Source organism: Fukomys damarensis, unplaced genomic scaffold (assembly GCF_012274545.1).
Source record: "Fukomys damarensis isolate Sample0158 unplaced genomic scaffold, DMR_v1.0_HiC HiC_scaffold_16, whole genome shotgun sequence".
Taxonomy (NCBI): domain Eukaryota; kingdom Metazoa; phylum Chordata; class Mammalia; order Rodentia; family Bathyergidae; genus Fukomys; species Fukomys damarensis.
Window position 1 is genome coordinate 129,979,848 of NW_022900928.1, and position 16,646 is coordinate 129,996,493.

Genomic DNA, 16,646 nt, shown 5'->3' on the forward strand with positions numbered 1-16,646 from the left:
TTTTTTTTTTTTTTTTTTTTTTTTTTTTAGTACTAAACTCAGGTCCTTGTGCTTGAGAGGCAAGTGGCAGAACCACTGAGCTAAATCCCCGAACCCTCCCCCCTTTTTGAGACAGGGTCCTGTTAAGTAGCTAAACTGCCCAAGTTGGGCTCAAATTCAACATCCTCCTGCCTCAGCCTCCCCGAGTGCTGGGATCACAGGCATGCACTTCTAGGCCCAGTGAAAATTGTACTTCTATTTTTCATGCTGACTTTATTTAATTACCAGCTCGCAATCTCTGAGAGTCAAGAGACTGGATTTTGAGCAGGTTCATTCCAGTGCAGCTCCATTCTGGGCTGAGAGGTGTTTAGGTGACATCTGGGTCTTCCTGCACAGGGAGAGGGGCCTGAGTGAAAGGACTGTATTGCTCTATTTGCTTCCATGGAAGGAGGGAAGAGGTGGTCTGGGGCAGGGGACCACAGTGGGAAAAGTGAGCAGGGGAAGAGGGTCAAGCCCCACCAAAGACCCAGCCCAAACTGGAAAAATCCTGGTGCCCCAGCAGATCCTGTTGCTGACATTATGAGACTTCCTGCAGAGATAGAAAAATGTTCCCAGCCTGGAAGCTTGCACACAGAATCCTCAGTATAGCCAGGTGTGGTGGTGCACGCCTGTGATCGCAGCAGCACTCTGGGAGGCCGAGGCAGGAGGATGGCAAGCCCAACCTGAGCAACTTAGCAGACCCTGTCTCCAAGAACAAATAAAAAAAAGAGCTGGGGACATAGCTCCGTGTGAACATCCTGGGTCCAGTCCCCAGCACCGAGGGAAAACATCATCTGTATGAGCTTGGGCCTTCACAGGCAGGGAACGGGACAGCATGTCAGGTGGAGCCGTGGGAAATTTACAGATTTAAGGGCTGGGGATTTAGCTCAGCGGTTTGGTGGCCTGCCTTGCAAGCGCAAGGACCCGAGTTCAATCCCTGGTACCAAAAACAAAAACAAAACAAACAAACAAAAAAAGAAATTTACAGATTTATTCTTCCCTTTATTATGCAGCACTGGGATTCAAACCCAGCACTTCAATGCATGCTAAGCATACACTTTACCTCTGAACTGCAGCCCCAGCCTAATTTTCAGTGTCAACGGAAACAACGCCGATGTATTGAAAAGATCATGTCATGTTCCCTCTCAGAAGCCATTGCTTCTGATGACAAAATCATATAAAAATGCCATACCAGAAATACATTTTATATTAAGGAATATAGCTGTAAGGACCATGAAACATCAAGAAGTGTGACACAGTTACAACATTTAAGGAGATTTGTGTGAAGACTGTGAGAATAATTTTTAAACATATATTCTTATTGGGGCTGGGGATTTAGCTCAGCGGTTCGGTGGCCTGCCTTGCAAGCGCAAGGACCCAAGTTTGATCCCCAGTACGAAAAAGAAATATATATATATATTCTTATAGGGAATGTCAAAAAGAAACAAGTGGCTAGGTATGGTGGACACCTATAATCGCAGCACCCTGGAAGGCTGAGGCAGGATCCCAAGTTTGAACCCAGCCTGGGCAATTTAGCAACTTAGGGAGACCCTGTTTCAAAATTTAAAACTGTAAAAAGGGCTGGGGAGGTTGCTCAGAGGTAGAGTGCTTACAGAACATGAGCTGAGGCTCTGGGTTCAATCCCCAGACTGAAAAAAAAAAGAAAAGAAAGAAAAGAAAAAGAAAGAAAGAAAAGAATGAAAAGAACACTATTTTTCTTTGGGAAGATGCTGGGATTCGAACCCAGGGCCTCACACATGCTAAGCACATGCTGTACCACTTACCTGTACCCTAGGTCTGGAAACAGTGTTTCTTAAAAGAACATTTACTTTCCTATAAACATCCAGGTGTTCTATCAGGTGGTAATACGAAGCGATGTAATATGGATGCAGGGATGAATCAGTCACTGAAATAGAGCAGAAAATAATAGGTTTTTTCCATATGAGGATTTAGAATGTGAAAAAAGGCAGGGCATTAATGGACTATGAATAAGAGATATTGAGACAATTCACTATTTAGGAAGAGGAAATTACAAGTTCTACTTCAGCCAGGTATGGTATACACCTGTGATCTCAGCACTTGGGCAACTGAGGCAGGAAGATTGCCACGAGTTCAAGACCAGCCTTCAAGACCCTGTCTCAAAAAAAAGACATGCTCATTTTCCTGCGTCAGCCACCCAGAGTGCTGGGATTTCGGGCATGCACCACCATGCCTGTCCTCAAAAAAATTTTAGGGGCTGGGGATTTAGCTCAGTGGTTCCGGAGCCTGCATCGCGAGTGCAAGGACCTGAGTTGGATCCCCAGTACCATACACACAAAAAAAAGCCCTACCAAAAAAAAATTTTTTTTAGAAGAGCTGGAGATGTGGCTCCGTACAAAGGCCCGGGTTCAATCCACCACTGCTAAAAAAGAAAAAGAAAAAGAATTTAGAGCACCCCCTGCGGATTGAAATGCGTCTAAGCAGCAGCAAGCAAGCGCTGCTGTGCGCACAAACGGGCTCCGGCCTCCCCGCTGGCCGAACCACCTTGTCTCTTTGCAGGCCCAGGCCCTGTCATCTGCCAGCAAGTTCGAGGCCGAGCTTAAGGCAGAGCAGGAGGAGCGGAGGCGGGAGGAGGAGGAGAGGAGCCTGCGCCGGGCGGCCTTCCGAGAGCTCAGGGCCGCCTTCAGCAGCTAGTGGCCTGCCGCTGTCCCAGCTGGGCCGGGCCGCCAGCGCCCTCACCCCGCAGCTCACCCCGTCCCGGCTTCCCCCGCCCTCGAGGTGGCCAGGGCTGCTGCACCCCACAGCGCTCCCCTCGGCGACCCCCGCACCGTCTCCCTGGCCCACGTCAGCGGTTCTCTTTGTCCAGATGCTCTCCGTGGCCCTCAGGGGCCACGCTGCCCTTTTCTATTCTGTCCTCTCCCGTTCGCTCTTAGGTTGTCTTGGCTGCTTCTATACCCAGGGCCTGCGACTACGGCCGCCCCATCTCCAGCTCCAGCGGGGAGTGGACCCAAGTCCCCTGTCCTGCTCCTGGGCCTTAGTGCCCCAAGCCCACCCTCTCCGCTCTTCACCGGCCGGGTCTTCTCCTCTCAGCCCTTTTTCCTCTCCTGACCCTGGTGCTATTCAGCTCTGAGAATGAGCGCGCCATCGGCCGTGACACCAAGCAGAAGGGTCCCGCGAGCACGGACTGGGGCTCACAGCCCTGCCACTGTGCACATCAGGGTCCCAGAGTCTCCGAAATCACAGCCTGCTCCATCGCCAGCCAGCGCCGGCTTCCAGGGGTGGAGGCAGGGACGTTCCCAGCCCAGGAGACACTTTCATAGCCTATGAATTTTGGGTCTTGCTCAGATACCACGGGTTTATTGTATTTTTAAGTTTCCAATGTCGTTTTTATCGTTTCCTCTTTGGTAACTGCTGACTTTGCAATAAAGAAGCCATCTGCCTTACAGCTGTCTCTTTATTTTTCTTTTTCCCGAAGTACCAGGAATCAAACTCGGGACCTTGTGCTTACCAGGCAGTAGTGGTGCCACTGAGCTACATCCTCAGCTCTTTTTAGTTGTTTTTGGTTTGGGTGTTTTGTTTTGTTTGTATTGGGGATCAAACTCGGGACCTTTTGCTTTCGAGGTAGGCAGCAGAACCACTGACCTACATCCCCGGCCCTGGCTGTCTCTTTTTAAATAAACTGTACAAGTGGATGTGCCAGGAGTCCTCTTAAAGTTGGGGGTGAGGAGAGCATGACTTCAAGGGCCAGGGCTTGTGTTGATGCCGAGGTTCTTGGGCCCAGCTCAGAGTCTTTGCTCTGTGACATCCTGAGGACTGAGGTGGTCAGCCGCTGTCCCCTTGCCCAGGCAGGATGCTTTCAGCTCCCGGGCAAATCTGTAGTTTGATTTCCTTTCTTCCACACGGCTTGAAACTGAGGGGAGTCAATGCCTCCTCTGGGTGTGACTCAGCAGGACGGGACCTGCGGGAGGACCCCATCCTGTGCTCCCCGGGAAGACCCAGGACTCCCAGGCATTGGCTTTCCGGCTAGGGTCCCTTCCCGCATCCTAGAGAGACAGCTGCTTTAGGCAGAAAGATTCCTGGTAGTCAGTCAGGGCAAGGTCCTCAAGGGAGTCAGTGCAGAGGATGAGGACACAGCACCACCATGGCTGGAGGCGCATCTGAAGAAGACTAAAGTCGCAGTGGCCAGACTTACAAAGGTCCCTAAAAGGGATAAATGGATATGAGATTATTGGTACCGCCCTTGGGAGAGCTCCCATTTTAAGAGACCACAAGGTCCTCTCCTACCACGAAGCCTAAAGACAAGATTAAACTGCTGGTTACGGATCAAGCTAATGATGTCATCCGTACTCTTGCTACTATTGCATCAATATTAGCCAAGCGGCTATACTAGTGATCTTATTGGTTGATTACAGTTTTGAATCATGTCAAAATCACATCGTGACTTTGCTCTATAAAACTATCAGAGAGGTGCCAGGGATTTAGCTCAGTAGTTCTGCTGCCTGCCTTGCAAGTGCAAAGACCTGAGTTCGATCCCCCGTACCAAAAAAAAAAAAACTTTATAGGAGAAGTGGGCTCCTTGGCAACCCATTCAGGACCCCACCTATCTCTCAAGAGCTATTCTTTTTCCCCATTCCTATTCCCCAATACATTTTCCTACTTTTTTTTTTTTTTTTTTTTTTTTTTTTTCCCCCCCCCTTCCTTTTTTTTTTTTTTTTTTTTTTTTTTGAGCCAGTGTCTCACTTTGTAGCCCAGGCTGTCCTCAAACTCACTGCAATTTTCCTGCCTCAGCCTCCTGAGTCTTTAGGTTATAGGCATGCACCACCATTCCAGGCCAATTTTCCTACTATTAAACTGCATTATTCATTAGAATTCTTTTTTTTTTTCTCTCTCTCTACTTTGGGGAACATGGACTTGGCATGTCTGACATCTAGCAGGTTGGGAGTTACACTTTTTTCCCTCTATATCATCCTCCCCAGAGGAGGGAAAAGGAATAGAGAGGTTCATGAGATACTACACAGTAATTCTGGCTCTTCAGATTTACACACAGGGCATGGGACCCAATGGCGAATGCCTGTGATCCCAGTACTCGGGGAGGCAGAGGCAGGACTATCTCCTTAAATTTGAGGCCAGCTTGGGCTACACAGTGAATTCAAGGCCAGTGTGGACTACATAGCAAGACCCTGGGTCAAAAAACTGAAACTAAATAAATAAAATAGAGGCTGGTCACAGTGGCACACACCTGTAACCCTGGCAGGTGGATCGCCATGAGTTTGAGGCCAACCTGGGCTCCAAAGTGAGTTCAAAGCCAGCTTGAACTACAAACAAGACCCTGTCTCAAATAAATAAAAAAACTAAAAACTAATTGCTCAGCTCTGTGGCGGTGCATTCCCTCATGTGCACAAGGCCTCCAGCATGCACCTACTTGAACACTTTCTGCACAAGCAAACCGTGTGAGAGCCAAAACCCTTGGCTACAAATGATGGCAAATCAGAAGGATTTAGGACACAAACAGGGCCAGGAGCCACTGAGACCAGGATGGGATCTCTTTGGTGGCTCTCAGTCACGATGTCCTGCAGGAGTTGCTGCCTGTGTGACACTCAACCCCAGGTTCCATCTCCAGGGCCGAGGCCATAGCTTAGCCTTTTGTGGACCCTTTTCTGTGTCTCTGCAGTGCTTCTCTACCCAGATTTGTCCTGATTACCCACCTTGAAGCTGTAATTTTATTTTTTGAGGCAGGATTTCTATGTAGCACAGGCTGGCCTTGAACTCGCAGCAGTCCTGCCTCAGCCTCATTCTCCTACCTCAGCCTCCTGAATGCTGGGATCATCAGCTTGTGACACCACACCTGGCAAGGCTGGAACAACGTTTACAAGATGCAAATCTGTTTCTAACGCCTCCCCTTCCATTTCTGGTTCCATGGTCAGAATCTGGCGTGGTTCACCTTGTGTGTTTCTCGCTCTTCCTCCCTTCCTCAGTCCCTTGGAACTGTGCAGCCCAGGTCTATGCAACCCTGGAAAATGTCACACGGTTTCTTCACCTGCCCAAGTGTCCCCTGCTCCCCTACCTCTCTGTGGGGTGTCTCCGTTCCTGGAGTCCTCACTACTCCCAGGCTGGGCATGTACCCTCCTCACACATCACACAGGATCCCGCTCTTCTCTGCCTCCTGGATGGACTCCATTCTGCCTGCCACAGTAGACCTGGCACGCTGCCTGACGTAGAACAGGCAGCCCTGGCACATGGGGTTCACAAGGATGTGCCAGGCTTCTGGAGCAGACCCGCGGCCAAGGCAGGATCCTGCCCTGCTGTCGCTGTGACAGAACTCCTGCAGCTGATGCCTCTGTAGAGCAGAGAGGTCCATGCCGTTCACATTTCTACAGAGGACACATGCTGGTGTCACCTGCCCTGGTGGGGACCTCATGGCAACTGGCACCACAACGGCAGGGCCACCCAGGATCAGGGCCAGCCTTCCTCTCTATCACAATGCTCCCTGGAGCACGAACTCAGGGGTCCCATCAGGAAGATGTTCATCCCTTCTCTGGGCTGTGCCCTTAAACTCTATCTTTTTGTTTGTTTGAGATAGGATCTTACTGTGTAGTTCAGGCTGGCCTTGAACTTATGATCCTCCTGCCTCAGCCTCCTGAGTACAGAGATTATAGATATGCATGTGCTACTGCCCGGCTTATTTTTGTTGTTTTAAGACGGAGTTTCACTGTGTAGTCCAGATTGAACTTGAACTGGCTATGTGGCCCAGCCTGGCCTACAACTTTCCATTCTCCTACCTCAGTCTCCCTGTTGCCGGGATTACAGGCCTATGACACCACGCCCAGATATTTCACTCAGTTTCTGACAGTGCAGAGTTCAGCAGCCACCTCCTATGCGATCTGGCTCTGGGTCTCTCACAGTTAAAATGCCAGTGGGGGCAGCAGTGGTCTGAGTGCTTGGCCTGGCCTGGCCTGGAGAACCCACTTCCTGGTTGACAGATTCGTGTGATTTACAAGTTGGGTGCTGCTTCAGTGTCCCCTCAACACGGCCGCTGCCTTCCCCTGAGTGTGTGGGGGGGTGCAAGCTGTGATGGCCTCAGAGATCATCTGGATTTTTTTTTTTTTTGTCTTCTGTAAAGGGAGGCAGGTTCTGCTCTTCACTCTGATTCTCTTTCATTGGTTTTTTGAGACAGGGTCTTGCTTTGTAGGCCTTTCAGGCTGGCCTTGAAGTCACTATGTAGCCCTGGAACTCACTGCGATCCTCTTGCCTCAGCCTCCCAAATGCTGGGATTATAGACATGAGCCACCACACCTGGCTTGAATGCTCAACATTTTAAAGCCATAGAGACACATTGTGATACGGCCATGATGACTACTACCAATTTTATTTGTTTGTTTGTTCTTTGTTTTTTCAGTCAGGGTCTCATTATGAGTCTAGGCTGGCCTTGAACTCACTATGGGGCTGGCCTTGATCCTATGTCGATCCTGCAGAGGGCTGGGATTTTTCTCCATGCCCAGCTTTACCAACACTAATCTTCCTAACAGTTAATAAAAGAAAGAGAGAAGGGAATCTGTGACCACAGAGAAAATGAAAACATTAAGGGATGCATGGGATCCTTTGGGATGGCACAAACATGAAACCCTCAATACACAAAGGATGAGGGGGAGGTGGGCAACATTCTGAGACACAGCGCGGGGCACTAGGTCAAAAGAGGCCTCTATTCAGTGTTAAGCATGTTTTGTTGTGACAAAGTTTGCTGTGTAGTTCAAGCTGGTTTTGAACTTGAGATCCTCTTGCCTCAGCTTCCCTACCTCTCTGACTACATATGTCCAAGTATTTTGTTTTGTTTTGTTTTAATAATTTATACCTGGAGGTTGGGAATAGAAGAGAGTTAAAAATATACAGGTACTATAACACCTTTTACAAGAGCATCGCCCCCAAAAATGAAATACCTAGGATTCAATCTAACAAAAGAAGTAAAAGACCTCTACACTGGAAACTACAGTACCCCAAAAATGGAGATCAGAGGCTATCAGAAAATGGAGGGCCGGAGAAAAGCTCAGTGGTGCTACTGCCTGCCTTCTAAGCTCAAGGTCCTGAGTTTGCTCCCTGGTACAAAAAAACAAAAAAAACAAAAAAACAAAAAGAGGAAGGAGAAGGAGGAGAAGAAAATGAGAGATATCCCTATGTCTTGGATAGGAAGAACCAATACAGTGAAAATGGCTATACTTCCAAAACTGTTATACAGATTCAATGCAATTCTGATAAAAAACTCTAATAGCATAGCTTTTTTTTTTTTTTTTTGAGACAGGGTCTCACTATGTGGTTGAGACTGCCTTGGAACTCACTATGTAGCTCAGGCTGGTCTCGAACTCACAGCGATCTTCCTGCCTCAGCCTCCCAAGTGCTGGGATTACAGGTGTGTGCCACCATACCTGGAATTCTAATAGCATATCTTGCAGAATTAGAAAAAAACAATCCTAAAATTCATGTGCAACCAGAAGGGATCTAGAATAGCAAAGGCAATTCAGGACAACAAAGGCAAGGCAGGGGGCATCACAATCCCTGACATGAAATTATACTACAAAGCTACTGTGATTAAAAAAAAAAAAAAAAAAAAAACCCAGAGATGGAACAGATCAGAAGATGCAGAACAACTCCAGACATACTCAGCCACCTTACCTTTGACAAAGGAGCCAAACACCTTGACTGGAAGATGGATGGCCTCTTTAATAAATGGTTCTGAGGGCTGGGGATTTAGCTCAGTGGCATAGCACCTGCCTCCTACGTGTAAGGCTCTGAGTTCAATCCCTGGTACCCAAATAAATAAATAGTGCTGGAAAAACTGTTTTTTCACGTGCTAAAGATTGAAACTGGACCCACAGCTTTCACCATTCGCTAACCTAAAGCAAAATGGATCAAAGATCTCAATATTAAAACTGAAACACTAAACCTGCTGGAAGAGAAAATACACAGGACTCTCAAAGACACTGGTGTAGGCAAAGACTTTATAAACAAAATCCTCATTGCACAGGAAATATCACAAAGAATCAACAATTGGGATCCCATCTTACTAAAAGGTTTTTGTACAGCAAGAGAAACCACCACAGATTGAAGAAAGAACTCACAGTGTGGGAAAAAAATGTTACCAGCTACTCATCAGACAAAGGACTACTATCTGAGAAGTGAATTCTTAGATACCCCCCTCAGGTACCAGGGATCAAACTCAGGACCTTGTGCTTGGCAGGCAGGAGAGGCACCACCGAGCTACATCGCCAGCCCTAGGACTACTATCTAGAATATATAAAGAATTCAAAAAAGTCAGACCTCCCAAATTCAAAGATCCAATCCAAAACTGGGCATCAGAAATGAACTGACACTTCTCAGATGAAGAAGTAGAAATGGCAAATAAATATATGACAAAATATTCAGTATCACTGGTCATTCAAGAAACACAAATTAAAACAATTCTGAGATTCCACCTCACTCCAGAAAGAATGGCTGCTATCAAGAAATCAACCAATTACAAATGCTGGAGGAGCTGTGGGGGAAAAGGAGCCCTTCACCGCTGTTGGTGGGAGTGCAGACTGGTGCAGCCACTGTGGAGATCAGTGTGCAGATTCCTCAAAAAACAAAAACTAGAGGTTTCGTGTGACCTAACCATTCCCCTTCTTGGTATCTTCCTGAAAGAATTTAAAGGATCCTACCACAGTAATATATACACACCCATGTTTATAGGGGCACAGTTTGTAATAGTTAATTCTTGGAAATAGCCCGAATGCCCATCAACTGACGAATGGATAAAAATGGCCTGTTTTTTTCTGCAATGGAATACTACTCTGCCATAAAAAGGATGAACCTGAGACATTTCTAGCTAAAGGGATGCACCGCGAGACCATACTCTTAAGTGAAATAAATCAGACACAAATTTAGATATCGCATTGTTTCTGTGGTGTGAGAAACTGAAAGTGGAAATAAGGACCGAAATGTATAACAGATACTGGGAAATGGGAAGAAAATGTTCAAATAGGAAGAGGAACGAGGGAGGAGGGAGGAAGGAAGGGGCAAGAAAAAAGTGAAAATAGAAGGGAAAATGGAAACAAAGCTTTTGTGCACAGGGAAAGGAAGGGGGTGTTGGAGGAGGGATGAGAAAAAAAGAGGCAGGAGGTATCATGTACAGGTACACATTGCCTATGAGTGTTATCATGTATGCCTAAAATACACCAATAAACGTTTTGCTGTTTTAAAAAAGCCACAAGTACTTTATAAAACCGGATTGTCAAACCCGAGTGGATTTATTTTCACAGTGCCATCTCTACGTCCTGTGTTGATGTTTGTGGTGTTCTCTCGTTTGTGATTTTTTTTTTTTTTCTTTTTTTCCCTTGTCTGCGATCTTGCGCCACGCTCTAAACCGTTTATTCCCTTTGGTCTTTAGTCTTGAGCCTGACCTTCCCTGTGCTAGTCTTCTTTCCGTGACTGTAAGGAGATGCCTGTGGCTGAGCGTGTAAGAAAGAAAACGGGTTAGGAAACTGGCAATTTTGGAGCCTGAAAGTTCCAAGAGAACAGCACTGGCTCTGACAAGGGTCCCATGGCTGTCACATCGTCACTCTACCTGGGTGTAGTGGCACGGGCCAATCAACCCAGTGCTTGGGAGGCTGAAGAAGGAGGGTCACCATGAGTTCCAGGCCAGCCGCAACCGGCACAGCAAGAACTTTTACTTTTGAGAAAGTTCCATTAAGTTGCTAAATCCGGCCAGGCTAGGCTCAAACTTGTTTTTCTCTGGCTTCAACCTTCCGGAGGGCAGGGATTCCAGATGTGCACCGCCTCGCCCAGCTAAGCCCCACCTCTTAAAGAGACCACCACCTCTTTAACACCACCACACTGGGCACCAAAGTTTCAGTAGAGGAACCCTTGGGGGTGGAGCTGAGTGGCTGCTGCCCTCCGCGCTCGCTGCGCCATCCCTCTTGTCCCCCCCTCCCACACTTCTCCGCCCTCTGCTGTTACCCGGCTCTGAGCAGACGCAGACGGGCCTTCTCACCAGTCCCACCCTCCTGCCTGCTTCTGCGGACCTGGCAACACAGCCTGACCCTTCCTCTCGCTCTGAGACTGGTGCCCGCTTCTATCCCAGTTCTGCCTGCTATGTGGCCCAGGGTGGCCTTGAACTCACAATCCTCCTGTCTCAGCCTCCTGGGTAACTGGGATAACAAGAATTACAGACATGCATCCGTGTGCCCAGCTGGAACTTAGCTTTGTCCATAAGCAACACCTTTTCCTCCCGGGACCCCGACCGAGGACCGAGGTCCGTCTGACTTTTGTCTACACTTGCTGGATAGGGATAATTCCCTAGGATTTAAAAAAAAAAAATCTCTATAGAATTCTCAGGTCTTTCACTTGCACCTTGGCTTCCTTTCCTTGTTGCTGGGACAAATACCTGACACCCACAACTGAAAGGAGGAGAGGTTTATTTTGACTCTGGAATTCAGGGGGTTCAGTCCATAGTCAGTTTGTCCAAGCTTGAAAAAGCCTGGGGATAAGTATGGTGGAGGAGGGCTGCTCCTGTCACAGCAGACAGGAAACAGAGCAAGGGAGGAGTCAGGAGGGAGATAAACTTTTTCCCGCCTGTTGTGACCCGAACCCACCTCCTAACAGGAAGTCAGCTACAGCCCCCATGATTCAGTAACTTTAAGAGCTCTGCACATCGGCGCAGGAAGCTGTTGATGGCATCCTCCATCTACACCATGGCACGCCCCTCTGATCTCTCCCAGCTCTAGTCTTTTCCTGTGTTGGGATGATTGCTTTCACTTGCCTGGCTGCCATAACAAAGTGCTACACACTGATGTCATAAAAGAAAAATTTATTAGCTGGGCATGGTGGTGCACACCTGTAATCCCAGCACTTGGGAGGCTGAGGCAGGAGGATCGCTGTGAGTTTGAGACCAGCCTGGGCTACATAGTGAGTTCCAGGTCAGTCTCAACTACATAGTGAGACCCTGTCTCAAAAAAAAAAAAACAAATTATTATCTCAGTTCTGAAGGCTGGAAGTCCTCGGGCAATGGGTGGGGAGGGCTGGTTCTTCCTGAGACTGTGAGGTAGCATCTGTTCTCTGCCTGTCCCCTACGCCTCCTTGCTGTTATTAATGTCGACTGTAGAATTTTCAGCGCCATCTTCATCTTCCTGTGACATTCTCCCATGTGTGTTTATGCCCACGTGTTCTAGCTTTTATAGGCACACCTGCCATACTGGCTTAGAGCCCCCATTTTTCTTGATTACCCCTTGGAAGACCTATCTCTAACTTAGGTCACATTCTAAGTACTTGGGGTTAGGGTTCCAACCTGTCTTTTTGTGAGACATAATTAAGTTCGTAGCATTGATGTTTCTTCCAGTCACCATTGCTGTGAACAAATTGCCCTAAAATTTAATGGCTTATTTATTCATATTTGTATGTTTTGCTTTTTTTGAGACAGGGTCTTACTATGTAGTTGAGACTGACCTGGAACTCACTGTGTAGCCCAGGCTGGTCTCAAACTCACAGCGATCCTCCTGTCTCAACCTCCCGTGGGCTAGGATTACAGGCATGCGCCACCATGTCTGGCTAGTGGCTTACTTTATTTATGCTCATGCATGAGGAATTTAGACAAGGTGTGGGAGGATGCTTGTGGCAGCTTCAGGACACCTTGGGCCATGGTGGGGCTTTCCTCTGGTGGAATTTTCCCTCAGGTGTCTGGTTTTGCTGCTGGGACTCCAATCGTGGCTGTTGATGTGGCAGCTCCATCCGGGCCTCTCATTGTGAATGGCGGCCTCAGGACGCCTGGCCTGACAAGACAGCGCTTTGTTTCAAAAGAGACTGTTTTGCTGTGCGAGTAGAAGCTGGGTTACTTCTCATCTCACCTTGGGAGCCAGCAGTTTACTTCTGCCACCTTCTATTAGTTATAAGGGCCCAAGGGGAAGGGAATTCAATTCTAGAAAGAGTAGGGAAGGTTCTGGAAGAGTAGATGGGATGGCAGTGATTGTCATCTTTAGAAAAATAAATCTGTGACAAGTGTTGAGCCTGAAATATTGGAAACTAACCTCATTTCAGATTAAACTCCTTTCTCCCACTCCCATTCCCAAATGATCTATTATTCTCAATTTCTTTTGTCTGTCAGTGATACAATGAACCTGAAACTTTGTTATTATCCCTGGTGAGAGCACACATCCAGCTACTATTTTATTTAAAAACCACTATTTGGTGAAACATTGGAGAGAGAGAGTGACTAAAAGGAGAAAAGGAATCACCTTGGAGAATTTACAAGAATTCTGTAGGTTTGTGTTGAGCATTCTCAGTGTGCCAGTACAATGCCAGCAGCTCAGAGCGCACAACTGAATATCAGTGTGTACAGTGATTAAAGGTATGGGATTTTTGTTAGCTTTTATCATCATCATCACCATCATCTCTTCAATTTGGTTCCTGCTGCCTGGAAGTTTATGGTTTAGGGCTGAAATAATAATCATGGCACTCTGCTTGGGAGGCTGAGGCAGGAGGATTGCTGTAAGTCCAAGACCAGCCTGGGCTACATAGTGAGTTCCAGGTCAGTTTCAACTACATAGTGAGACCCTGTCTCAAAAAACCAAAAAAAAAAAAAAAAAAAAAAAAAAAAAAAAAGTCACAGCACTCTGAATAAAACAGTTTGTTTCTGATAAACAAGCAACATATCACCACAAATCCTTTCCTATGAATTTGTCCAAATGAAAAACAAACCTACATTTGACGCTGGTCTCCCAGTGCAACTCAGGAAGTTGAGCTGAGAGGATCACAAAGTTTGAAGCCAACCTGGGCAATTTAATGAGATCATATCTCAAAATAAAAAATAAAAAAGGTCGGGGCATGTAGCTCAGTGGCAGAGTGCTTGCCTAATATGGGTGAAGCCCTGGGTTCAATAGCTTGCACTGCAAACAGGACAAAAATAAAAACAAAAATGAAACTTATGGTCACATAAATCCCTCAATGTGAGATTAGAAAGAAACCTAATGTCCCTCACTTGAGGAACGTGCAAGTGAATAGTGCCACTTGCACATGTGTGCTTATACACACATAATGAAATACTAGTAAGAAATCAAAAAGTACAAAACATGCAACAACTCGGATGCAGCATGCATTGTGATAAGTGAACAAAGTGAGTCCCAACAGGCTGCACTCTTCATTGTTCTGTGTATGTGACATCATAAGGTAAAACTAGGACAGACACCTGGAGGTGGTTGCGAGGGCTGCGGGGGAGTACGGGCTGACTTCCAAGGGTCACTGGGGGAACCTCTGTGGGTGATTCTGTACCTTGATTTGGTACTGGTTACCCTGTTTGTCCAAAGTTGCAGGACCACCGGGTGTGGTGGCCCATGCCTGTAATTCCAGCACTGGGGAGGCTGAGGCAGGAGGGTCCCCAAGAATTCAAGGTCAGCCTGGACTACACAGTAAGTTCAAAGCTAGCCTGCACTATACAGGGAGACCCTGTCTCGAAATAAAAAACTAAAATTTCTTAAAAATGGAAACCTTATGATATTTAAAATAAGTTGCAGAACCATACACTAAAAATGCTAAATTTTACTATGTGTAAAAGACCCTTTCATTAAAAAAAATCAACACAACGTCCAAGTGGCATCACCTTGGTGACGTGTCACAGACAGTCTTGGCGATCGGCCCCAGTCGGCCCCAATCAGCCCGTGCAGGAGGACAGCCTATGAGTATGCTCCTGACAGGAGGGTGAACGAGGACAAAAGATGAAAAGACACAGAGTCCATTTGGAGTGATGGATCAAGGGGCTCTCTGACTCTAACGGACAGGAGCCCCAAGCCTCTGGCCCGCCTTGCTTATATTCACTTAGATACGGAAGCAAGCAATCAGGGTAATAGAAGAGTCATCTGCTTCCTGTTCTCTATGGCAGATACCCAGGTGAACAACCGGATCTCAGCAGTTTAGACTCTTCTCTAGGCCTTGCCACATGCTCACATGCCTACATGTTGGCACAGGAGGCACAGCCAGTTGTTTTTCTCCTCGGTGCTCACAGGGAAGGTCAATTAGTCGTCCGTCCTCATTATCTGCTCTCCTCTAAGCTCCCCCGAGTCTTGTCTAAGATTCGGAGAAGGTGAGGCTGGGTGGCTTCCTAGACTGCCACATGGATTATGAAAGAGAACGCGAGAAAAGCACTTAATGAGGTGGTTGGCACATAACAAGTGTTTTTTTTTTTTTTTCCTTAAAAATTACAGTACAAGAGATTAACTTTGGTTTTAGGGAGGGGATTAAGAAAACCGATCAGGCAGGTGGGGAGGAAAGGGGGAAATTCTTGGAATGGCACCGTAACAAAAGGGAGTAAATACAAAGGCTAGAAGGGAACAGCATGTTTGGGGAACCCGAACAAGGAGGGGCCAGCATGCATGACGGAGGGTAGAATTCAGCAGAATGGGGCTGAGTTCTAACAAGCTTGCAGGTGATGCTGATTGTCCTGCGAGCAAAAAGGGCACAAAGGTCAAGGGAGCAAAGTATTGCAAAGTGCAGGAAATGGTCAATCATGTGGAAGATGGAAGCGCTAAAGCGAGACAAGACTGAAAATCCCTAGTTATCATCCTGTAGGCTGAGGTGTCCTCGGGCAAGCCATAGGCAGACGGGTAAGTTCAGAAGCCACCGGGAGCGGTGTGAGTGCAGGGAGACGTGGGAATGGAGTGCGTGCCTATAAAACAACTCTGGCGCAGTTTGGTTTTGAAAGGGAACAGAGATAGGGAGGTAGAGGAGGGATTGGAGCTTTTGATATTCGATTAAAAAAAAGTTGATGAGGATCCTGTAGAAAGACATTGATGGGCAAGAAAGAATGAGATGACCTGAAAATGGGTTGATTTACTAGATTTAGTCAATAAAAATACTAGACACCACGTTAAATCTGACTTTCAGACAAACAACGAACAATTTCTCAGGGTAAGTAGGTCCCAAACATTGTGTCCTGTAGCTCTCTGGCAACTTTAAAACGCGTTGTAGGCCCGGATGTAGTAGGAGGGATCTGGAGCTATAAAGTCCTCCCAGCTGTCACATTCCACCACTCCAGAATGAATTCCCAGTTGTATCAGAAGGGAGACTACTTTGAATTTCCGCTTGTGTATTTTCTCCTTTAGCTTTATAGTGACAAACTGGCAGGAAAGGTTGAAAAGCTACAGAAATGTCCTAGCTTGGAATATCAAGCCTTAAGTGTCTTGGAGATTTCTGAATTGCAAACCTGCCGTGGACTGGGTGTGCAGGACAGTGAGTCACAGGGTCCCTGTCCCGGGATCAACTCTGGATACAAACCCTAGCCAAGGGCAAGCCAAGAGCTAAGGCCAAGACTTCCGGTAAGAGCCTGCCCGCTGCGCTGCCCCGCCCTCTTCCAGGCTTTCATCCGGGTCTTGGGCAGGGGTGTGTTCGCGTAGACGGGCGGGGAGGCAGCGAAAAGGATGTCGTGGGAGCTGGAGGGGGGGGAGGAGCGAGGCGTGGCGGGGGCGTGGTCGGGGCGTGACCGAACGCGCGCTGTCACGTGACGTGCGTGACGACGTGTCGGCCATCTTGTGTTGTTGAGGCTGAGGACTGACTTGGGTTCTGAGAGACTCCCTGTCCCGGACCGCAGGTAACCAGCGACTCCGTCTCGCTCCTCTGCCCGGGTCCGCTCCGTGCCC

General features: G+C 47.5%; 2 protein-coding genes across 3 annotated transcripts in view; both read left to right on the forward strand.

Annotated features, from left to right (window-relative positions):
* Efhd1 (EF-hand domain family member D1) overlaps window positions 1-3,432 on the forward strand; it is a 30,515-nt gene extending 27,083 nt beyond the window's left edge. Inside the window, exon 4 of the mRNA XM_010631776.3 lies at window positions 2,557-3,432. Within this exon, the coding sequence (XP_010630078.1) occupies window positions 2,557-2,691 (135 nt within the window). The 3' untranslated portion in view covers window positions 2,692-3,432. The remainder of the gene's footprint in view (window positions 1-2,556) is intronic.
* A 13,072-nt stretch (window positions 3,433-16,504) lies between these two features.
* The window catches only part of Gigyf2 (GRB10 interacting GYF protein 2), a 145,727-nt gene continuing 145,585 nt past the window's right edge, over window positions 16,505-16,646 (forward strand). The window contains exon 1 of one of the 2 annotated variants that reach the window (XM_019208607.2): window positions 16,505-16,597. The gene's annotated coding sequence lies outside the window, so the exon portion shown is untranslated. The remainder of the gene's footprint in view (window positions 16,598-16,646) is intronic. The other variant, XM_010631780.2, reaches the window with a different exon arrangement.